The sequence below is a fragment of the Mycetomoellerius zeteki genome, unplaced genomic scaffold (assembly GCF_001594055.1).
Source record: "Mycetomoellerius zeteki isolate Tzet28-1 unplaced genomic scaffold, Tzet1.0 scaffold79, whole genome shotgun sequence".
Lineage (NCBI taxonomy): Eukaryota > Metazoa > Arthropoda > Insecta > Hymenoptera > Formicidae > Mycetomoellerius > Mycetomoellerius zeteki.
The window spans coordinates 578,347-599,431 of NW_017257819.1; the positions used below are offsets into that span (position 1 = coordinate 578,347).

General features: G+C 33.6%; 3 protein-coding genes across 5 annotated transcripts; all 3 read left to right on the forward strand.

The window, feature by feature from the left end:
* Nucleotides 1–765: 765 nt before the first annotated feature.
* LOC108729703 (phosphoribosyl pyrophosphate synthase-associated protein 2) lies at nt 766–5,835 on the forward strand. 2 transcript variants are annotated; one of them, XM_018458907.1, is made up of 6 exons: nt 766–1,003; nt 1,262–1,409; nt 3,968–4,376; nt 4,636–4,914; nt 4,989–5,135; nt 5,205–5,835. In XM_018458907.1, the coding sequence occupies exons 2-6, from the start codon at nt 1,333–1,335 to the stop codon at nt 5,361–5,363; spliced, it is 1,071 nt and encodes a 356-aa protein (XP_018314409.1). In that variant the 5' UTR covers nt 766–1,003; nt 1,262–1,332; the 3' UTR covers nt 5,364–5,835. The 2 variants fall into 2 exon arrangements, with proteins under 2 accessions (XP_018314409.1, XP_018314410.1); XM_018458908.1 differs by having other exon boundaries at nt 1,314–1,409.
* Nucleotides 5,836–5,870: 35 nt separating this feature from the next.
* On the forward strand, nt 5,871–10,104 carry LOC108729815 (Dynein axonemal assembly factor 5). The gene is made up of 7 exons (XM_018459135.1): nt 5,871–6,030; nt 6,098–6,806; nt 6,907–7,146; nt 7,218–7,413; nt 8,051–8,357; nt 8,468–9,452; nt 9,892–10,104. The coding sequence occupies exons 1-7, from the start codon at nt 6,007–6,009 to the stop codon at nt 10,026–10,028; spliced, it is 2,598 nt and encodes an 865-aa protein (XP_018314637.1). The 5' UTR covers nt 5,871–6,006; the 3' UTR covers nt 10,029–10,104.
* Nucleotides 10,105–11,171: 1,067 nt separating this feature from the next.
* Nucleotides 11,172–17,378, forward strand: LOC108729816 (rho GDP-dissociation inhibitor). 2 transcript variants are annotated; one of them, XM_018459136.1, is made up of 5 exons: nt 11,172–11,346; nt 13,750–13,935; nt 16,613–16,837; nt 16,949–16,957; nt 17,030–17,378. In XM_018459136.1, exons 2-5 carry the CDS (start codon nt 13,752–13,754, stop codon nt 17,227–17,229), a joined length of 618 nt encoding a protein of 205 aa, XP_018314638.1. In that variant the 5' UTR covers nt 11,172–11,346; nt 13,750–13,751; the 3' UTR covers nt 17,230–17,378. The 2 variants fall into 2 exon arrangements, with proteins under 2 accessions (XP_018314638.1, XP_018314639.1); XM_018459137.1 differs by lacking the exon at nt 16,949–16,957.
* The last annotated feature ends 3,707 nt before the right edge of the window (nt 17,379–21,085 follow it).

A 21,085-nucleotide genomic window follows, 5' to 3' on the forward strand; every position in this document is an offset into this window, starting at 1 on the left:
ACTCAATTTGTAAAATTCTTTGTTCTGATTGGTCGCTCAAAAGCTTCAAAGCGTTTGTAGCGTCAAATGGACCGCAGCCACAGTCAGACACTGTTGGTGCGTTCAGGGAGACGCTATTAGTGCTACTTCTGTCATTCTATTTTCGTTGTTTATTAGACGTAAAACAAGGATAGAATGACAGAATAGCTCTAATAGCGACTCCTCGAACGCACCCTAGGTAACACAGTGTCTGACTATAGGTCTGTTCGCGTTGCATGAAATCCCCAAATATTTTTGCACTTAAAATGAGATAGATATATATTTGGCCTTGAAAAGAGAGAAAGCGAAGATGCCGAGTGCCAAAAGTGCAAGCAACGCGAACAGATCTTATGTCCTTGCTGGAAAGCAAGCCTTTTCTCCAACTAGAAGATTGACACGACTCTTAATTTTAGGGACTCTAGTTACCCGATAAAGTCCCTAGAATTAATCGGGTAACGTTTCCGAACGCAGTATAGATCTGTTCGCGTGCATGCACTTTTTGCACTCGGCATCTTCGCTTTCTTTCTTTTCAACGTCCAAATATATATCTATCTCAATTTAGTTCAAAAATTTTGGGGGATTTCAAATAGCGCGAACAGACCTTGGGAACTTTCCAACAAGCGACACTGTGCGACGTAGCGATCATCTCATCCTTGTTTAACATTGGCGAATAACAAGGATGCAACGATTCACCGTGTCACCCCGTGTCTCTTGTTGGAAAGCTATCGTAGTCATTATTGTCGATCACATTTGAATACTACTTTAGATACGGATCGCGCAGTCCACTTATGTCTTTGAAGAAATCTAAAGTTTCTTCAAATAACCTTCGTAATTGAATAGCGGTGATTATTGAGCGATTAAACAACCACTGAGATGTGTTAAATGGTCAGATGTGGGAATAGTCTAATCAAGTTTATGGATACGACGTAATCGTGTTGTCAAAAGCGTGCGAGGTGACGAAGTTTGATCAATTGTTTATCACGAGGTATATTGACGTATTTTCTACTATATGTATATACATGCTTAGTTCTGCGTTACTCCAATAAATTACCTGAAAACAACATGATCTTTTTCCTAAATTATTAAAAATTTGTATAAACCAATTGTCATCATATTGCGAAACTTTATTGCTTTTTCGTAATTGTGTAACACGCAATTTTTGTCTGCTCAAAGTTTGGATTTGGAAATTGAGAAAAATTCAGAAATTTACAAATTTACGGTTTATAAAGTCAGTTTTTTCCAGGTGAATATTTCGCTAATTGTTTTTCGAGTGTCTCGGCATCTTTGTTTCGCAGCTGCAACAATCGTCGAGCAATGGAAAAGCCAGTGTCGTCTGACATAGTCATCATTTCGGGCAATTCTCATCCGGAACTGGCAAATCTGATTGCAAGGTGAGTGGCAAATAATAGAATATGAAATGTAAACATGAAAGCCTATCTGTTTTTAATAGTGATATTTTGATGCATCATGATTGGACTGTACTTCCAAATGAGACATCCTTCTAATTGAGCTGAACCTTTACAGGTGACATTGTTATGACGTGTATTGATTATTTATGAAGATCCTATCTTTGAGTTATTTATTGTTTAAATGATAAAAAATAAAAAAGAGAAAAATTACTGAAAATAATTCTATTTATCTATATTGGTATCTTTTTGGAGCATTTGCTAATCTTTTCAGAAGCTATGATTTTAATATATAAGACTCATTAATTTAGTAAGGTGAAAAATTTAAATGCTAAATATATCTAAATATAAATATTTTTTCTAGTAAAATAACTTAATATTTTAATACATTATTTGTAGTGTAACAATAATATAATATTGTTCAAGATCACGTGAGTCTAATCATAGATCAGGATGATCGAGTCTATCATATACTAAAATTATAGATTCGAAAAGATTAGCAAAGGCTCCAATGCAAGATATCAATATGCATATATATAAAATTATTTTCAGTCATAATTTTTCTCTTTTATTTTTTCATCAAATTATAAAAAAAAACTAAAGATAGGATCTTCTTAAGTAATCATTATAAATCCTAACAATATTATCTGTTAAGTTTCAACTCAATCGGAGGGATGTCTCATTTGGAAGATCACCCTATGATTGTTTTGCAAGATTATTTGTATCAATAATAGATCTGTTTTTTCAAGAATAATGCTTGGTGGTAATTACTTCCACCATGCACTTGGCATTAGGTTATGAACAAAAAAATTATGAAATTATGAAATTTTGGCAGTACATAGAGGATGTCCTGATATGTAATACACTATTTCTTTATTGCCTAATATAATAAAATTATTTATAATGCAACTGAAAGGAGTAGACGTGATAATTTTCAGTTCAGAAAATCATTGATTTAAAACAGATGCAAAATAATATTATGTCACCATACAATTACATTATTTCTATATTACAGTTGCTACATATATGATAAATATGTGTGCATGCGTGTGTGTGATGCTAAATCAGCTGAATTGATTTATTTGATTATTTAGATAAAAAATGTTATATAATTCCATCAAAATACAAAATTATAAATAAGCAAGATTGGGTAATAACTAGTTAGTAAGTTAAAAATTAAATAAAAAGTTAAAGGGTTAATAACTTTTTTAACTTAATTTAATTAATTTTAAATGAATTAACTTTTAACTTAATTTAATTACTTTTAAACTTTAATTTATTAACTTTTTCTTTTTAAATTAAAGTTTTTTTTATCTCTCTAAATGCCAATAATATTTTTTATAAAATCTTAATCAAAGAATTAGTTTAGAAAAAGCTTAATAATTGAATAATGAGCGCAATGCTCATGGTGCCTAAAAATAAACATGCGTTGGATTTAGGGAATGTTATCAGTGCTATTGCGTCACGCTATCTTTGTTTTATGGGCGATAAAGAAAGAATAAAGACTTTTTATTTGCATATAAATTTCAAAGAACGCGCAGACATGTCCAACACAAAGAGTCAGTACAAAATTACCTATATTAAAAAAAAATTTACATTTTTTCTTTTAATAATATAAATATCAAAATATAAAAATACTTATATAAAAATAATAAAGATCATCAAATACGATAGAGAACGCCAATTTAGTCAAAGTTAGATGTTTCGAATAATATATATATTCTTTAAATCAATTTATTTTAAATCTGATTGCGTACTGATAATTTTTCGGACTTTCAACAGAGTCAATCTGAAACACTAATAAACTCCCCTAAATTAAATTAGAAAAACTGTAAAGAACTTATTGCGAAAAATATTACCTCAGCCAGGGTTCGAACCTGGGACTTCTCGACTTTTCGGAGCGAATGTAATATGAGGTAATATTTTAGTGCAATAAGTTCTTTACAGTTTTTCTAATTTAATTTAGAGGGGATTATTAGCGTTTCAAAGTGATTGTGTTGAAAATCCGAAAAATTATCGGCGCGTAATCAATATCTGAAATGAATTGATTTAAAGAATATATATATTATTCAAAACATCTAACTTTGACCGTATTGGCGTTCTCAATCGTATTTGATGTATTCATATATACGATCATTTTTTAAGTCTTAATAATAATAAAACTCAGTTTTTATTGTACAAGAAATATTTTTGTTATTTTATAAAATTTACAAATAAAATATTAAATTTATCTATATTACAATTGTTTTGTTGTTTAAAGTAATCTGATTTTTAAAAAATGATTCTGATTTAATAAAAATAATGTTTTTTAAAATTAACTTTTTATTTAACTTTAGTTAATTCAATCTTAACGTAACTTTAACTAAGTTAGTTTTTATTCATTCAATTTTTAATAACTTACTCAATCCTGCAAATAAGTATATAAATTTTAATATAATTTACTGCTTATCATTAATTATGACCAAAGTTAATACATTTAAATTAATTTGCTACAGAAAGTAAATGCAAAAAATATTTGTTACAATATTTTTCTATGTTCAAAGTCGCTTGGGTGTGAAACCTGGTGGTTGTGCTGTGTATCACAAGTCCAATCGTGAGACAATGGTGGAGATAGGGGATTCTGTACGTGGTAAAGACTTATATCTAATCCAAACTGGTACAAAGGATGTAAACAATAACATAATGGAGCTTCTCATCATGGCCTATGCATGTAAAACATCATCAGCCAAAAATATTATTGGAGTGATTCCATATCTACCTTATTCCAAGCAGTGCAAAATGCGTAAACGTGGTTGCATAGTATCCAAGCTTTTGGCAAAGATGTTATGCACGAGCGGCCTAACTCATATTATCACCATGGATCTCCATCAGAAAGAAATCCAAGGATTCTTTGATGTTCCAGTGGATAATTTGAGAGCTAGCCCATTCCTATTGCAGTATATTCAAGAATCCGTATGTAGTAAGATTTTAATGTAACTATTATTATAAATTATTAGTAATAATTATGTTTTATCTTGGATTATGATAGCAACTTATTTTAAGCGTGACCAATATCTTAAATTGAAAATATAGATATGATATATTTTTCTCTTTTAATTAATAATATCATAGAATTATATCTTTACTTTAAGGTATTCAAAAGTTACTCCATATGTGTCTGTGTTATTTTATATCATACTTTTTTATATAAATTGTATCTTCTCTTTGTCAGATTCCTGACTATCATAATTCTGTGATCGTTGCAAGAAATCCAGGTAGTGCGAAGAAAGCGACTAGCTATGCTGAAAGACTGCGCCTGGGAATTGCAGTGATTCATGGAGAACAGAGAGAAGCTGAATCAGACATGAACGATGGTCGCTATTCGCCACCTGCGCTAGCATTGGCCGCACGTACGATGGAGGTTGGCGTTGGTGTACCTTTGCATCCAGCTAAGGAAAAACCACCTATAAGCGTTGTTGGAGATGTCGGAGGACGTATCGCTATTATGGTGGTGGGTAAAATTGTATATTGCATTTATATATATTGTATCAGGTCGACGATTTGACGAGAGAAATAAATTCGCAGGATGACATGATAGATGATGTACAATCGTATGTAGCAGCTGCCGAAGTTCTTAAAGAGAGAGGAGCTTACAAAATATACGTCTTAGCTACACATGGTTTACTCAGCTCGGACGCTCCTAAACTCATCGAGGAGTCTCCTATTGACGAGGTAATAACATTAAAACATTACATTAGTTTACATTAATACAAGGAAAACGTTTTTATGAAATTTTTCCAGGTCGTTGTAACCAACACGGTTCCTCATGACGTGCAGAAGATGCAATGTCCAAAAATCAAGACTGTTGACATCAGTATTCTTTTAGCAGAGGCAATTCGACGTATACATAATAAGGAGTCGATGTCGTATCTGTTTAAAAATGTAACTTTGGAAGATTAGAAATTAGACGATTGCATATGAAAAGTTACACAGTTTAATTATGAATAAATGACGATTGAAAGTCACGTAAGATTCAATGCCGGGGACCATGTCCAAAATACATATCCGTCTCTTAATTTTCTACACTATTTTTATATTTCTCCAATTTATGAAATAACAGTGAACGTATAAATTAGTCCCTTACGTTCATCAGAAAGAAACTAATCATCTAAATGTTTTAATATATATTTCCTTTGTAGTCATCTTTTCTCTATAGTACATATTAAAGTAATATAAAATAATCAATTATGAGGGCGCGCATATGCGCGCGTATTCAAATACGAGATATAGTTGCATAATAGAAATTGTACAATTTTAGAATTTTAGAAATTCTGTAAAGTCATTATAGACGTGTATTCTGTGCTTATCAGTGATCTAGTTCTAATTTTATTGTATGATTAAAAATGTATTTTAGATCAAGACATAATAAATATATTTCAAGATAAAGATTTTTTACAAATATTTTGTCAAATAAAAAGAAATGTTATAGAATACGTGAATTTATAGCGTCGATAATTGTGTTCAAAAAGGCTACAAATTATGTAAGAAGAGGAACTATCAAACCGAATGCGTTTGTTGTCATGGAGATACACATGATGGATCGATGTTTTCTTCTATATTCAGTAAAGTTCGTATAGAGAATTTGTTGTTATATCATTATCATCTTGATTTTAAGAGAAAGAAATCCATTTCAGATAAATATGGCATTGGATCTTGAATTAAGTAAGATTACCGTTTCGTTGCAAGCAGACGAAAAGAATCGTCGCAAACAAGCGCTAGAGGAAATATTGAAAAATATATCTCAGGAGGAAATATCAGGCAGATTGGATGACTTTGTTAAAATATGGGAGAATATACACAGATTTCTAGTTAGAATCATGAACGATAATATAGAGGTGTGTCGAGACCTGACCCTAGGAATACTGAAAATATTTTTGGAAGCTCTGCCTCCCGATGACAAGCACATAATGTACATTATACCTATAATGTCCAGGCGTTTGGGCAAGCAAGAATTGATCGAGCCATCAGAAGAAGTACGACTAAAATGCGTTTCTCTTTTACGAACGATCATTCGGAAATATAAGGATTTATTGGCGCCGCATATTCAAGATGTGACAGGAATATTGGCACGTACCGTTACAGATAATTATCCAAATGTTAAAAAGGAGAGCTGCAGATGTATATCGGATTACGCAAAGATTCTATCCAGGCATTTCTATTCACAATCGGAATATTTAATACAACCTATCCTGACCAATTTTATGCATCAACACTACAGAGTTCGACTCGCTGCTGTTGAAGCGATAGGCGATGTGATTCAGTATGGCAATAGCAAGTCAATGGAAGAAGTGGCAACTCCTTTGGCACAGAGACTTTTTGACCAAAGTGGGATTGTCAGGAAGGGTACGTTTCATATAGTAAATATTTAACACGATTTTATATAATTATATTAAAAACTCTGTTCGTATAAAGTATTTTATTATAATTGCATTGAATCTTAAAGCTGTAATTGAAGTCTCTGGCCGCTGGTTGATAAAGCTACCTGACAGATATGGTTGGTGGCACAGACTTCTTCCCCTGATCATGACAGGATTCCACGATGAACTTGCGGAGATTCGTGTAAAAGCAGCTGAGATGTGGGACACTGCAGGAAAATTGTACATACAGGAAAACGAAAACGACGAAAAGCTGAAAGATAAAATGGACTTTCTTACGGAAGATCCAGAGCATTATCCTTCAGAGAGTAAGTTAGTTTTAAAATCTTACAGACTAGTATATCAAATTGAGAATTAAATTATATAAAATTGTTTTTAGTTTCTAGGCCAAATTTAGGATGTCGTGTGATTGCACAACAGAATTTTTGCAAACTTATTAATGGTATTAGTGCCGAACTTGGAGATTGGTTACCAGATATACGTATGCGTTCTGCTCAATTACTCAGTATACTGATATTAAATGTTGAAGAAGATGTTACCCAACATATTGAAAAGCTTTTGCCGCCTATGTATCGGTAGGACTTACTTTTAACTATTCACTAGAAATTAGGTAAAATTCAGATACAGAAATAATAAATTAAAAAAAATTTTTAAAGAAAAAATATTTTAAACAATAAGAATTTTATTAGATCGTACATGTGAGAACACAATCAATAAGAAACAGGAATTAAAGGCCCATATAAAGGTATTTTTAAGGAAGTTGGATCTTCGATGCTTAAATAATTCAATATGAATTTATATAAAGTATATATATATATATATACCATATTTGTAGTCATTTTGAACTGCTCGCCGAAATTTTATTGGATTTAAAAATGCAGCTAAACTATTGAAATAATATCACAATTAAATCTTGATGCTCAATATGGGCACCTATTAAAGAAATCTTAATATGTTGGAAATCTGTAAACAAATTTATTTATTGCAAAAAATATTACCTCTAAATTAAGTTATCACAATTAAATTAAGTTATCAACTTTTTTAACTTTATTTTATATTACACACACACACACACACACACACACACACGCGCGCGCGCGCGCATACACTTAACTGCTAACTTTTTAAATAGTCACCATCTTACTCTGCAAAATTATACACATATTATAAGTGACAAAACTTATGAAGAAATCTAATTACGATTTGTTATAGCGCTTGCAATGACGAGGATAAGAGAATCATCAGTTGTGTGGAAACTGCGGCGCGATATCTGGGCTACTTCGTACAACCCAAAATTTACTGTCAGTTGGTGCTTCCCACTCTAGACGAATCCCCGACGATCGGACATTTGCGTGTCTTTGCAGCGATCATTAGCGGTAGTGAACGAAAGGCTCTATTGCAACAATTGGACAAGATAACGAGTTTTCTGCAGCAATCGAATATCTGTCAGAGTAAAAAGAGCAACTATCAATGTCAGATACTTTCCTGCTGTAATTCTCTTCTTGTAGTTTGTAAGGAGGTTCGAATACAATTCTTTCTTCGTTATACATACATCTATTACAGTTATTCATTTACTTAAATTTCTTTCTTGCTTAATTCTTGGATCTAACAATGTATTATAATATGCAGGATTGTAAAGCGGTAACACAAGCTTTATTCAATGTAATATTCACCATGTACGCGATGAGCGTGGAGCCTTTCATTCGCGAAGAAGCCGATAGGCTCTTGGAGATACTCGTCAACATAAATTCACTAAAAAACATCGACAATCTCTTTTACAATCACATGAAACCGTTGATAACGTCAATTCACGATGATTGCACCTCGTGGACGATTTACAGCGCGGAATCGCAAATTTTTTGCGCTTGTTTAAGCCGCAATGGAATCGCCATATCGCATAATATGGACCTTGTGTTATCCATTTTTAAAAAAACTATGAACAAGGACGCTGATCCCGAGTTGAAGCTGCGGCATTTTATTCTACTTTCGGAGTACTTCCTGAACAATCAGAATTTATATTATTGTATCGAGGATCCGCAGAGATTTGTGAGCACGATTATCGAGGAGTTTATCATGCCTGGACTTATTTGGGCCGCTGGTAGAGCAGCTGAAGCCATTCGCACGGCCGCCGTTTGCTGCCTCTGCGCTATTCTACAAAACACAATAGTTAATCCCGACAAAAAAGATGAGATTAACAAAATGCAGTTGTCTACGAATGAGGAAAACAAGAATTCTAGAATACCTATCATGGCAGAGCAGTTCCCGTCCATCTTCGATAAGATCGTGCCTGTTTTAATTAGTCTAGTGGACGATAAAGCAAAGAAGACTCGACTGTATTCCATGCGCGCCATTCATCTATTAGTAAAAATTGGACAGAGATTGTCCTGTTTAGACGACGAACATGTACATTGCACGTATCCGGTGATACTGAAGAGACTCGATGATGGCTGCGACGATGTTCGCTATGCTGCGGTGGAAATGCTTGTGGACGTCTGGAGCGCCGTTTCTAAAGATTACGACACTGTCTTCAGTAAGAGTCACATTGATGCTCTGTACACGACAATGATTATTCACTTGGATGATCCGGAGTCTCGCTTCCAAGAGATAATGTTAGGTAACCGTCAACAGTTTGGTTTTTTCTGTTAGAAATGTGCGAATTCTTACAATTGTCCTCGATAGAAGTCGAATTATGAGACTTGAAAGTTACGGTATTACCGGTATTAGCATTATTTAACGTGTATTGTGTAGGTTGCTCGATCGGATTTATATGTCGTGTGTGTCCATACGTCTCTCTCTCTCTCTCTCTCTCTCTCTCTCTCTCTCTCTCTCTCTCCCCTTTCCTCCTTCCTGCGTGCGTGCGTGTATAAGATTATCAATATATGTAATTTATATTCGAATATCTTATTGTCAGATTGAAAATTTTCAAATTATTCGTACATCTCTACTCTGTCGCGTTTTTCAAGATGATTCGAGTCATAATTTTTAATTCAATGTAATGCAACTCTTAATATATTTTAATACATTCTTTATTAGTTTTAATACTGTTTTTTCAGACGCATTAAAGAGTGTTGCACAAATCTATCCTGAGCTACTGCATCAAAAATTGTGTAGCTGTCGACCGAATTTTAGGAACAAAGCAGGAGTAGACACACTTTTGGAATATTGCCAGAGTATATTCAAACAAGATTAAATCCTTTTTTCAAATAGACATTTTTGTAATCCGATAGATATGTGTTTTAACAAATATAAGTTATATGATCTTTCTAGGTATAAGTTTTTCTATCGTGCATGTTAAATCAATTAAAAACATTGAACTGCTTTAATATAACGTTATAAAATATTCAGTCTGGTACAGCAAGTCAGAAATTAACTTTTTTTCCCTCTGTGTAGGATTGTCTTTAATTTATACAAATTATATACACAACTGAAATTAAACTTTTATTCATATACGTTCGTACAAGATTCGCTTCAACTAAATATCTTTGTGCAATATTTGGTATCATAAAATATTGATTGTCTAGAGGCCATATTGAGGGTTTATGCAATTGTATTGTGTCAAACAAAGGTTCTTTAAAATATATATTGCAAAAATTTATAAAAAAAATATTGGTTCAGCTATGAACATTATTGCACAATATGATGCCAATTCATTTTTTTTAAATTAATTAAACTGTTGCTCATTAAAAAAAATAATTAAACAGTTGTATAATTAGATCATAACTGAGAGTCATAAAATTATATTGTGTATCAAAATATAAAATATATTGTGTAGCAAAAAGTATTCGTATAAGGAAATTTGTTATAAAAAAAAGTCTTATTTGTTGAAAATAAACATTAATTAGCAATTTTATACAATGAATACATTCTGTTTTTACTACGTGTATTGTGGACGGGCCATAAAGGTACCTTTTCATGCTGACGCTTGACGCTCATTTTCGGCGCCAATATAAATCACCTCATATAGGCTGTGGTCCACTTGACGCTACAAACGCTTCGAAGTGTTTAAACGACCAATCAAAACAAAGAATTTTACGAATTAACTAATCAAAGAATGCTTCGAAGCGTTTGTAGCGTCAAATGGACCGCAGCCATAGAAATCGACGAATATCAAGCGTCAATTTTGATCACATTATCTATTTTGACGCTGAAAATGAGCGTCGAGCGTCAGCATGAAAAGGCACCTTAAGGACAAATGATGCATCATGCGCCTTGTGCGTAATTCGGAACGCACTCTAGAGCTACACGTGAGCAGCCTATGCGGATGCGGCCACAAGAAGTACCCGCCCCTCCGTTTCCGTGCGCACTCGCATCGCGCCGACTGCGCGCCGCGGCGCCATGTTGTCAGTACCTTCCGATTGGCGAAGCGTGAGACGGAAGGATAGACAAACGGGAATTAACAATCGGCCGCCGATAATCTGGTGCGGATTCTCGCAAACGCGAGAGCCGGTCGTATTGTCATAACTTTCGCAAGCCGCTTGTCAAGCCGAGAGATTCGGAGAGAGTCGACGGTAAGTGCTGAGCGGTGGATACTGTGCCGGGTACCCGGAGTGTGCCGGACGAAGCGAGTAATCATCGTCACCTCGCGTTCTCCTCTCCAGGCGACAAGGCGAAGTTTGTGACGGGAGTCTTCGTCTCCCGGAGAAATTCTATATGTCGAAGCTGTGGGCTTTGAACGCGCCGTATTGCGTCTTCTGGTTTTCTTCTGAAAATGAAAGAAAAAAAAAACATAAAATCGAGTAAAGTTTGGAGCTGATTTTCGGATTTTAGTAGGAGTTGCGCGAAAATGCGCCTTGCTTGTACGAGCGAATGACAAGAGTTGCGATTAGCGCCCTTTATGCGCAGAGATCGATCGCGTCGGTATTGCATTTTCAGTTCTGCAAAAACAAATGGGACGAGAATTGTATAAAGAGGATATTGTGTGTGTGTGTGTGTTGTGTGTGTGTGCGAGAGAGAGAAAGAGAGAGAGAGAAAAGAAAAAAGGAGCCGAAAGTAGCTGAGAGGATCTCCAGCTGATCGTCTTGCTCCACTTCCCCGCGGATTTACTCGCCCTGTTTATATTTGGCTGCACGTTTCAAAGCGAATACAATATGTTCTTTGCAAGTGAATTTATATATATATTGTCCTTTTTTTTTCTTTCGTCTCTCTCGACTTGTAATTGTATATCTATTTCATTTTAAGTATAGAAGGTATATATTGAGTTAGGGAAAAAGTTCCTTTACAAATTGCTAAAAAGATCTTTCCCCATCAATATCTTCGTTAAAAATGATCAAAATTTAAATTTAAAAAAAGGATTTTAAAGCTCGAAACCTCTACTTTCAAATGTTATTTTTTTGAATTTATGTGAGTTTTGTCATTTTTACATATAGAAAACTACGAGCTGAAAAAAATGAATTTTCTTTTCACTTTGTAGGTCTGTAACGTGCCCCAAAAATATTTTCCAGCAAATTTTCGACTATTTATCGTGAAAGCTTGAAGTTTTTCCTACAAAATCGTTTTTAAAAATGTTCCTACGATTTTTTGTTCCTGAGTTACTCACGGATTAAGTAAAAAGGAACATTCGGACTTTATTGCTCCGTTAAAAATCGTATCGTAATTAAAAATACAGATTCTTAGCTGACACGTTGCTCTATCAAATGGTGTAATTGCCAATTTTTTAAAAATAGAATATATTCCTGGTGGAAAAATTTCGCTGAAATTATTTCACGTTTTGGAACACTTTTCATCAAAATTTCAGCATTTTAGAAAAATTTCAATTTAATTTCAGCGATTTTTAACTAAAAATTCATTTTCAGCAAAATTTCAGTATTTCAGAAAAATTTCAATTCAATTTCAGCAATTTTTCAATATGTTAACTTAAAAATTCACTTTTAGTGAAATTGCAGCAAATTTTCAGCAATTTCGCTGAAATGTTCCAAAACGTAGAATAATTACATCGAAATTTTTTCACCAGGGATGGGTTTCTAAAAAAAGTCTTTACCAATTTGTAAAAAGACTTTCCCTAACCCAATAATATAACTCCAGGAACAGGACCCCTATTCTTGAAAAGAATAAGATTCGATGATCTTTAGAAATTAATATCTCGTTAATTATTGCGACAATTGTGCTTATCCGCTTATTCGCCCCCCTGGCGAAAGTAAAAATTGGAATATAAGTCAAATGTAAGGGAAGAATAACACAAGTGTAAACGAAATTTCTAAGAGGCTATTTCTAAAAATTGAAACAACGAAATGTAAAAGAGGTGTTTACGCATTTTCATTTCGTTGTTTCAATTTTCGCCTTCTAGGGGCTTCGTTTACATTTCTGTTGCTCTCCCTTTATATTTGACTTACGCTCCGCCCGACTTTTACTTGTGCCAGGGCTGTACCACCAAATGCACGCCCATTAGGAATGAGTGCTAGCTGTACGGGAATTTGTTTACAAGTGGCAATAGTTACGAGCTATGCATGGCAGCAAAAGAAAACAACTCCCCGCGCGCCTAGCGACTATGATCGATGGGTGTGTATTTGAATATGTGTGAAGCTGGAGTCTCACTCGATGGAAACATTAAATGTTGAGAGTTCTGAGTTTATTTTCAATAGTTCTATATAGGTTAAACAAATAGTTCCGACCATTAAAGCCGAGAAACCGAAAATGCAAAATGAGACGTCAGGTTCACACCGCGCCAACTTTGTCTAACGAAGGACACAGTTTCCAGACACAGTTTCTTATAGAATTTGAAAAAAAAATACATAGTTCTAAAGAGAGTTCTGACGATTAACATCGTTATTTTGATTTTTAAATCATTTTTTCCTCTCAAAAGTGATCTTTACGGGAACGACATAATATCATGCGTCTTTTAATCTCCTTTTCTCGCAAGTCTTTATATATATATATTTATATATATATGTATATCTTTCCTGGTTTGAACATAGCGATGTCTGACTCTACGGGTGATCATGTAGATGCGTTGGACGAGGAGCCGGACGTGGAGTCCAGTTATAAGCCTCCACCGGAAAAATCCATCGAGCAGATCTTGGAAACGGACAAGGAAGACGAAAGTTTGCGCAAGTATAAGGAGACGCTTCTGGGAGAAGCAAAGTCCGGCGGCATCGTAATAGGTGGGCATTTATTTTTATAAATATACAATGAGTGCAAAAGTATTCGTACACACAGAGAAAATATTTTTTTAAAAATCTTTAATTTTAAAATATCAATTTTTCAGCGAGATCAATTATTCAGCGAGAAATGAGTCATCGAATTGATGTCGAATCGATATCGATACAATGATTTCAACACCAATTTGACATCGATTCGACGATTAATTGATCATTTCTTGCTGGGTAATTAACAATTTATTCATAAAGAATAAAAAATAGGCTGTATGTTTCTTAAAATTATATATACCAAAAAGATGTGTATTAATTATAGAAAATATATCGTCTGAAAAATAAACGAACATTAAAAATTGTATTATTTGGATGCTCAAAAAGTATTCGTACAGTTGAGAAAAATTTAGCTTTTAAAATCAGGAATACATGCGAAACTCGTTTGTTTATGTTAGAACAGAATGTATTCATTGTACCAAATTGCTAATTAATGTGTATTTTCTACAAATAAGACTTTTTATAAAAAAATTTCCTTGTACGAATACTTTTTGCACTCACTGTATAATCAATACCTATCAGTTGTGTTCAAAATTGTTTATAAGTTACCTCTACTAATTGCTCTGTCCTTTTTATCGTCGCGTTAATACTTATAATTGGATTCAACAGTATTTTCTTTCTATTGTTTTAAATCAAAACTGGGAAATATCTGCATTTTGACTGATTTTCTGTTTGTTTTCCGTCTCCTACTTTACCTACCTGCGCACAATCTAAATGCACCGATCAACATTTAAGGGGTGCTTCTACATAATTTGCAAACCATAGTTCGCAAATGCAGACGCAGAATGAAGATTTGCGTTTGTTTTTTCATTGCATGCAGTTGGTTTTCATCTGAGCGTGTCTTGCATGCGGTGATCGTCATTCTGCATGAGCATTTGTGAACTACATTTTGCGATTTGCGGAATTATGTAGAGGCACCCTTAGACTACGCGCGGGATAGTGAAGTAAGGGGTAGCAATCGAGCTGAAAATCAATTTAAATGTGCAGATATTTCTCAGCTCTGTTTTAAATAATAATTTAGGTCATATATGTTCTAAAACAGATCCAAAACTCAACTCGTGAACCGAAACGCTTCCACTTCTCCGCCGTCTCGGTAGAGTGAAATGAAGCGTAAATAATAAAGGATAATATCAACGCTCCGCCTGAATTCAAGTCTCAAACGTCATTGCAATATGCAACGTTGCAACATGTTGCAGCAATATTGCTACAAATTTCTGTGCTGTAAAGAACATTCATGTTGTATATAATGAGAAACGAAAATGCTTGAAGAAGATCGAATGGCATCATTATGGGTGTCACAAGCAGAGAATGATAGGCAAAATAAAAAACGGCTATTATGATTGCAGATTGAGAGACGGGCTCCCTCAGCTCCTTCACTCTACAACGATTAGACAGAATTCAGCCATCTATCCTTTATTATTTACGCTCTGTTTCGCTTTACCAAGACAGCAGAGAGATGGAAGCGTTTTGGCTCACGAGTCGAGTTTTGAATAGGCCTGTTAAAGATATTTATCTTAAAGAATTATGATATGCATATTTATAATTTTAATAACGAATTAAAAATTGTTATATTTGTACCTTTTTCGCGCGAAAATGTCGTATGACGTCATTATCAGCCATCAGTAGTTAATTAATCACCTCGCCTCAAAACCTCAAAACTGTTATTATCCGCTGTTGTTCCATATATACAGAAAAAGACTAAAAGAGACGTTATGAAATCCTGTTTTTTTTTCCACGAATATGGAAACGCAAAAGATTTTCTTACCGGTATCAAAAGCCGAAGCGAGAAAAATGAATTTTTAGTGCAAAAATGAAAATAAGAACAACTTCCAATAATCTTGATCTTATCAAATGTTATCCAAAGTATGATCTTGAACAACATTCAAAAGGTTTTAACCGTTGATCGGACGCCTTGGGTAATGCTAACGTCGACGGTACTGTAACTTCCAAGCTTCATAACTATTTTGTTATAGTGTTTTGAAGAGCTTTCAAGATAAGCTACAAGAATATGCAATGAAAAATGAGGTTTCCATTAAAAAAAAATGATATGATCTTGATTTGACCTTGATGACGCCACTCAAGGTCACAATAATACAGCTATCTGATGTGCCCCTTAAAACCCTAAAACTTCTATCTGAAACATTTTTTGGTAAAAGGCGTAGAAAAAGATATATTTGGGGTGGAATATTATGTGGGACGAATTTATGTGCATATACAGGGTGGAACATTAAAATGGTCTACCTTATATATACACATAGATAGAAAATTAAGAGAATTCAATGTACTCAAACTTCATTCCGGTATTCACCATCGCATGTTGAACATTATCGATGATGTGATAACAGTCACCACAACGTTGATGAATCTTCAAGAATGTATTATTAAACAGTAATTAACTAAATCAATCAAAATTATTCTAAGTAAATAGTAAATAGTAAAGAACAATAATTCTATTAACAGTATCATTTATTATAATTATTTTCCTTTACAAAACCTAAAAATATGTATGTGTGCGCGCGCAACACATGTTATCTGTACAATGTTTTTATATAACTTTAACTAACACTTGGATCCCTTTATATAATATATAGCAGGCGTGACAACACTCTAAATAATTATATAATTCTCATAGATCCTAGTGATCCTAGAAAAGTAATAGTGAAGAAATTGGCACTATGCGTCGCCAATCGACCGGATATGGAACTGGATTTGACCGGTGATTTATCGCAGTTGAAGAAACAGACATTTGTCATCAAGGAGGGCGTGAGCTATAGAATCAGGATCGATTTTATTGTGCAACGCGAGATCGTGCATGGATTAAAATATGTTCAAAAGACTTATCGCCTTGGTGTACCTGGTATGATATTTATTTCTTCCTCTTTCGTATTTGAATATAATGATGTCATTCATTCTTAATAATTACAATAAATTCGATTGCTTGTGTGTTAATGCTTCTAATGCAAATTAGGAGTTACGGGTAAATGGAATATACAATAATTAGAGTATATAGCGTATGATAGAATTGTACATTTATTATCTTTTGTTACAGTTGACAAAATGACACATATGGTAGGCTCGTATCCTCCTAAAACAGAGCTTCAGTCTTACACTACTCCAGCTGAAGATGCGCCAGCCGGTGTCGTAGCGCGAGGCTCATACAGCGTTAGTTCTCTCTTTACGGACGACGACAAGCATGAACATCTCAAATGGGAATGGGCGTTCGAAATCAAGAAGGACTGGAAAGAATAAGTCGTCTTCTCCGAAAGGACGATAATTTACAATTCCTTACTACTTTACGAGTAATAATTAAGGACGTAAAATGCCAAAATGCAATTGGATGGATGAATTTTAATATTCTTTAGTTGTGGTTGACGTTGCCATAAGAATTATTTACATATATTTTAAGGAGATTCTCGCGTTTGATGAAAAATAAGACAAGTCTATATAATATAAATGTAATGCAAAAGTGAATAATACCAATATCTAGAAAAAATTTCATTGACTTTTACAGTACTATTTTGAAGATATTTAATTCTAAATTTATAGAATTTTATATTACAAGTTGAAGGTATAATCTTATTCTGTAGTTATTCTCTTTTAAATTGAGACACTTACGTATAAGACAGCAATTTAAAAATCGTTATAATCATAAAGTAAACACTTAAGTTTGTTCTCGTAAAATTTCATTTAAACTGACCGTACAGTTTACAAGAAATTTATATTCTTCAATGAAAAAGACTAGAATATATGTCAAATGGACGATGCATATACATCAAATGAGCATCTTACAACTTTTATTTTGTCATTTTGAAAATATTTAGTAACATATAAAATTGACAATAATTATGTATAATAGCATAAGATATTGTTGGTAACCTTTTTATTCCATTATTTTAATTATTTTACATATTATTATATGTATTATTATATGAATAAACTATCTAAGAAGTAGCGCGAGAATCTCCTTAAGTAATAAAAGAGGAAGAGAATATAAAATCGGTATTTATTAAGGTTTTCGTAATTGATTAGATATTTGATTATAGAAACAGATTCGAGAATTATGAAGAGAGCGCGCGCGCGCGCGCGCGCACACACACACACACACACACACACACATCATATATCACTCTAGCACAAGCAGACACCAGTAGTAACGATTTAAGCGATACATGATGTGACAAAGTATAATGACGAGTATTAAATGCGTAGTGAGTGTAAAAACAGTAAACGTTATAGTCAACAGTTGATTTATACGTATATATAATATTATATACACACACACACACAAATAAGGTGTCTGACAATTAATGATGAAACTTTCGTATAGCGGCAGAATGGACTAAACCAAATAGAAAAGTCCCTGTATATATATATATATATAAGGATCGACTGAAAAGTTTTGAGCTTCAACATGAAGATGGCATTACTCATCAAAACCATTGTTACTACGATCATACATACTTTGAAAGATACCTGTGAAAATTGTTTCCATTTTGGATGCTCAATTGGTGTTTGACAGTCATTTGTGCCAGTCGATGTCAGTGTTTTTGTAAAAATGGAAAAAATCGAATATCGTGCCATGATTAAATTCTTGCATTTGAAAGGCAATACACCTGTGCAAATTAAAGCTAAATTGGACACTGTTTACGGGGACTCTGCCTCATCTTTGCTACCATGAAAAGATGAGCAGCTAAGTTTAAACGTGGTCGTATCAGCTTGGCTGATTAGCGTTCGGGACGGCCAACAATTGCGGCCATCACCGATAACATTCACCAAAAAAATTTACCAAACCCTGGTGAAAAAATTACGCTGAAATTATTCCACGTTCTGGAACATTTCAGCGAAATTGCTGAAAATTTGCTGAAATTTCACTGAAAGTGAATTTTTTCAGCTAACATATTGAAAAATCGCTGAACTGAAATTACTTTGAAATTTCTCTGAAATTTTTGCTGAAATTTTACTAAAAATGAATTTTTCGGCTAAAAATCACTGAAATTTTTTTGAATTTTACTGAAATTTTGACTGAAAAGTGTTCCAAAACGTGGAATAATTTCAGCAAAATTTTTCCACCAGGGAATTGTACTGAATGACTGTCGAATCAAAGTTAGAGAAATAGCAGAGGCTGTGGGCATATCAAAAAACAGTGTTTGTCATATATTGACTGAAGAATTAGGCATGCGTAAGCTAACCGCGCATTGGGTGACGCGCTTGCTCACTGTGGACCAAAAACTCATTCGAATGAACATTTCCAAGGCCCTGTTGGAGCGGTTGAAGCGAAACAAGTCGGATTTTTTACGTCGATTAATAACTGTTGATGAAACTTAAATCCACTACTTTACTCTTGAGACGAAGGAACAATTAAAACAGTGGACTGCGAAGGGTGCATCTGCTCCGAAGGCGAAGACGGTTTTATTGGTCGGGATGGTGATGGCGACTATTTTTTGGGATAGTCATGGAATTGTGTTCATCGACTATCTTGAAAAAGGTGAAACACATAACGGAGGTGTACTACGCATCATTAATTGACAAGCTGAAGGTAGCAATTGGCCGAAAAAACGACCGCATTTGGAGAAGAAAGTGCTCTTCCATTAAGATGCACTCACACTTCGACGGTCGCCAGAGCAAAAATTCACGAATTGCAGTTCGAATTGATTGACCACCCACCGTATTCATCAGATCTGGCCTCCAGTGACTTTTTCCTGTTTTCTAAACTTAAAGTTGGCTCGAAAGATAGAGGTTTTCATCGAACGAGCAGGTCATTGGAATCCTATTTTGCAGAGCAAAACACCAACTATTATTTGAATGGGTTAAAGAGGTGGGAGCAAAGTTGGGAAAAGTGTATCGACTTAAAGACCCCTTTTACACCGTTAAATCGGTTAGTACGCGTATCAAATTATTGCGAATTAAATATGATTTGATACGTTCTTATTTACACCGATCTGTCTTAAAACAGATCAGGTTAGGTGACATGATGTCTTCACTGCTTTTCAAGATATAAAATCTCTAATTCTAATTTTAACCTGAACTTAAAAGCAGAGGCGAATTTTAATATATTATCCAAAACGAACCAAGTGATTTGGTATAAATATGGTACTTAATACGCGTATCAAGTGTTCGGTGTAAACTAGGGCTGTGTTCCAAAATTGACTGCCAGTACTGAAAATCTATAGTGCACGTAACGTAAACTGTAGCATTTTCAGTGTAGCAGTAAATTTGGAACACAGCCTTCGTTAAAAGGAGATTGTGTTGAAAAATAAAACTGAATTTGACCGAAAAAGTACTTATTTCTATGTTAGGCTCAAAACTTTTCAGACGACCCTCGTATATGTATAAAGTAAAAAGTGCTCTAAAATTTACATATTTGTACAACATGGTTTTCGGAGAGCAATCAAATTCTGCTCAATATTTTATCATACATTTGACATTCTATACAGTGTATAAAATTATATGCTAAATATCTACTATTAAAAAAATTGGTAAAAGATGGTTGCAAGGAAAAGCCAGGGTAATGCTCCTATTCTTTACTTCTATAAAATATCTGCAAAAAACGTTAAATCTCTGAAAAGTAGATTTTACATTAGCTACATCATATACCGGCATAGGCCGGTATTTATAGTCTATTCTTATTTTAAGACCATCTGAATATCTTCCCTGATGGAAATAAATCGCTGAAATCGACTATAAAATCATTGAAATAAGAAATGAAAATGACTGAAATATTATTGATAATATTTCAACATAAATAATACTTTTAATTTTGAAATACTAGGAATTTTAAAGATAATGAATGAAAATTAATGAAGAGTGAAAATTATTGAAACTAATGCAAATATATTTAATATTTATCGTGATTTATTCAAAGAAATTGAACACTGAATTATATTGAAATTATACTAAAATTAATGAAGTGTGATGAAAACTAATGCAAATATTTAATGTTTATACAAATTTATTAAGAGAAATTGAACTGAAATACTGTGAATTCTAAAAATAATTTTAAAAAATGAATGAAAAAACAACGCGAAACATAATATTTTTACAATTTATTGTACACTGAAATATATTGAAATATTATAAACTTTTAAAAAAATTAATGAAAATATTT

Coding starts and splice junctions, on each gene's coding strand:
- LOC108729703 (XM_018458907.1), top strand. CDS start 1,333: ATGGAAAAGCCAGTGTCGTCTGACATAGTCATCATTTCGGGCAATTCT. Junction 4,377..4,635: donor TGCAGTATATTCAAGAATCC/GTATGTAGTAAG, acceptor TCTCTTTGTCAG/ATTCCTGACTATCATAATTC. Junction 5,136..5,204: donor AGGAGTCTCCTATTGACGAG/GTAATAACATTA, acceptor AAATTTTTCCAG/GTCGTTGTAACCAACACGGT.
- LOC108729816 (XM_018459136.1), top strand. CDS start 13,752: ATGTCTGACTCTACGGGTGATCATGTAGATGCGTTGGACGAGGAGCCG. Junction 13,936..16,612: donor GTCCGGCGGCATCGTAATAG/GTGGGCATTTAT, acceptor TAATTCTCATAG/ATCCTAGTGATCCTAGAAAA.
- LOC108729815 (XM_018459135.1), top strand. CDS start 6,007: ATGTTTTCTTCTATATTCAGTAAA. Junction 6,031..6,097: donor TTTCTTCTATATTCAGTAAA/GTTCGTATAGAG, acceptor AATCCATTTCAG/ATAAATATGGCATTGGATCT. Junction 9,453..9,891: donor CTTCCAAGAGATAATGTTAG/GTAACCGTCAAC, acceptor CTGTTTTTTCAG/ACGCATTAAAGAGTGTTGCA.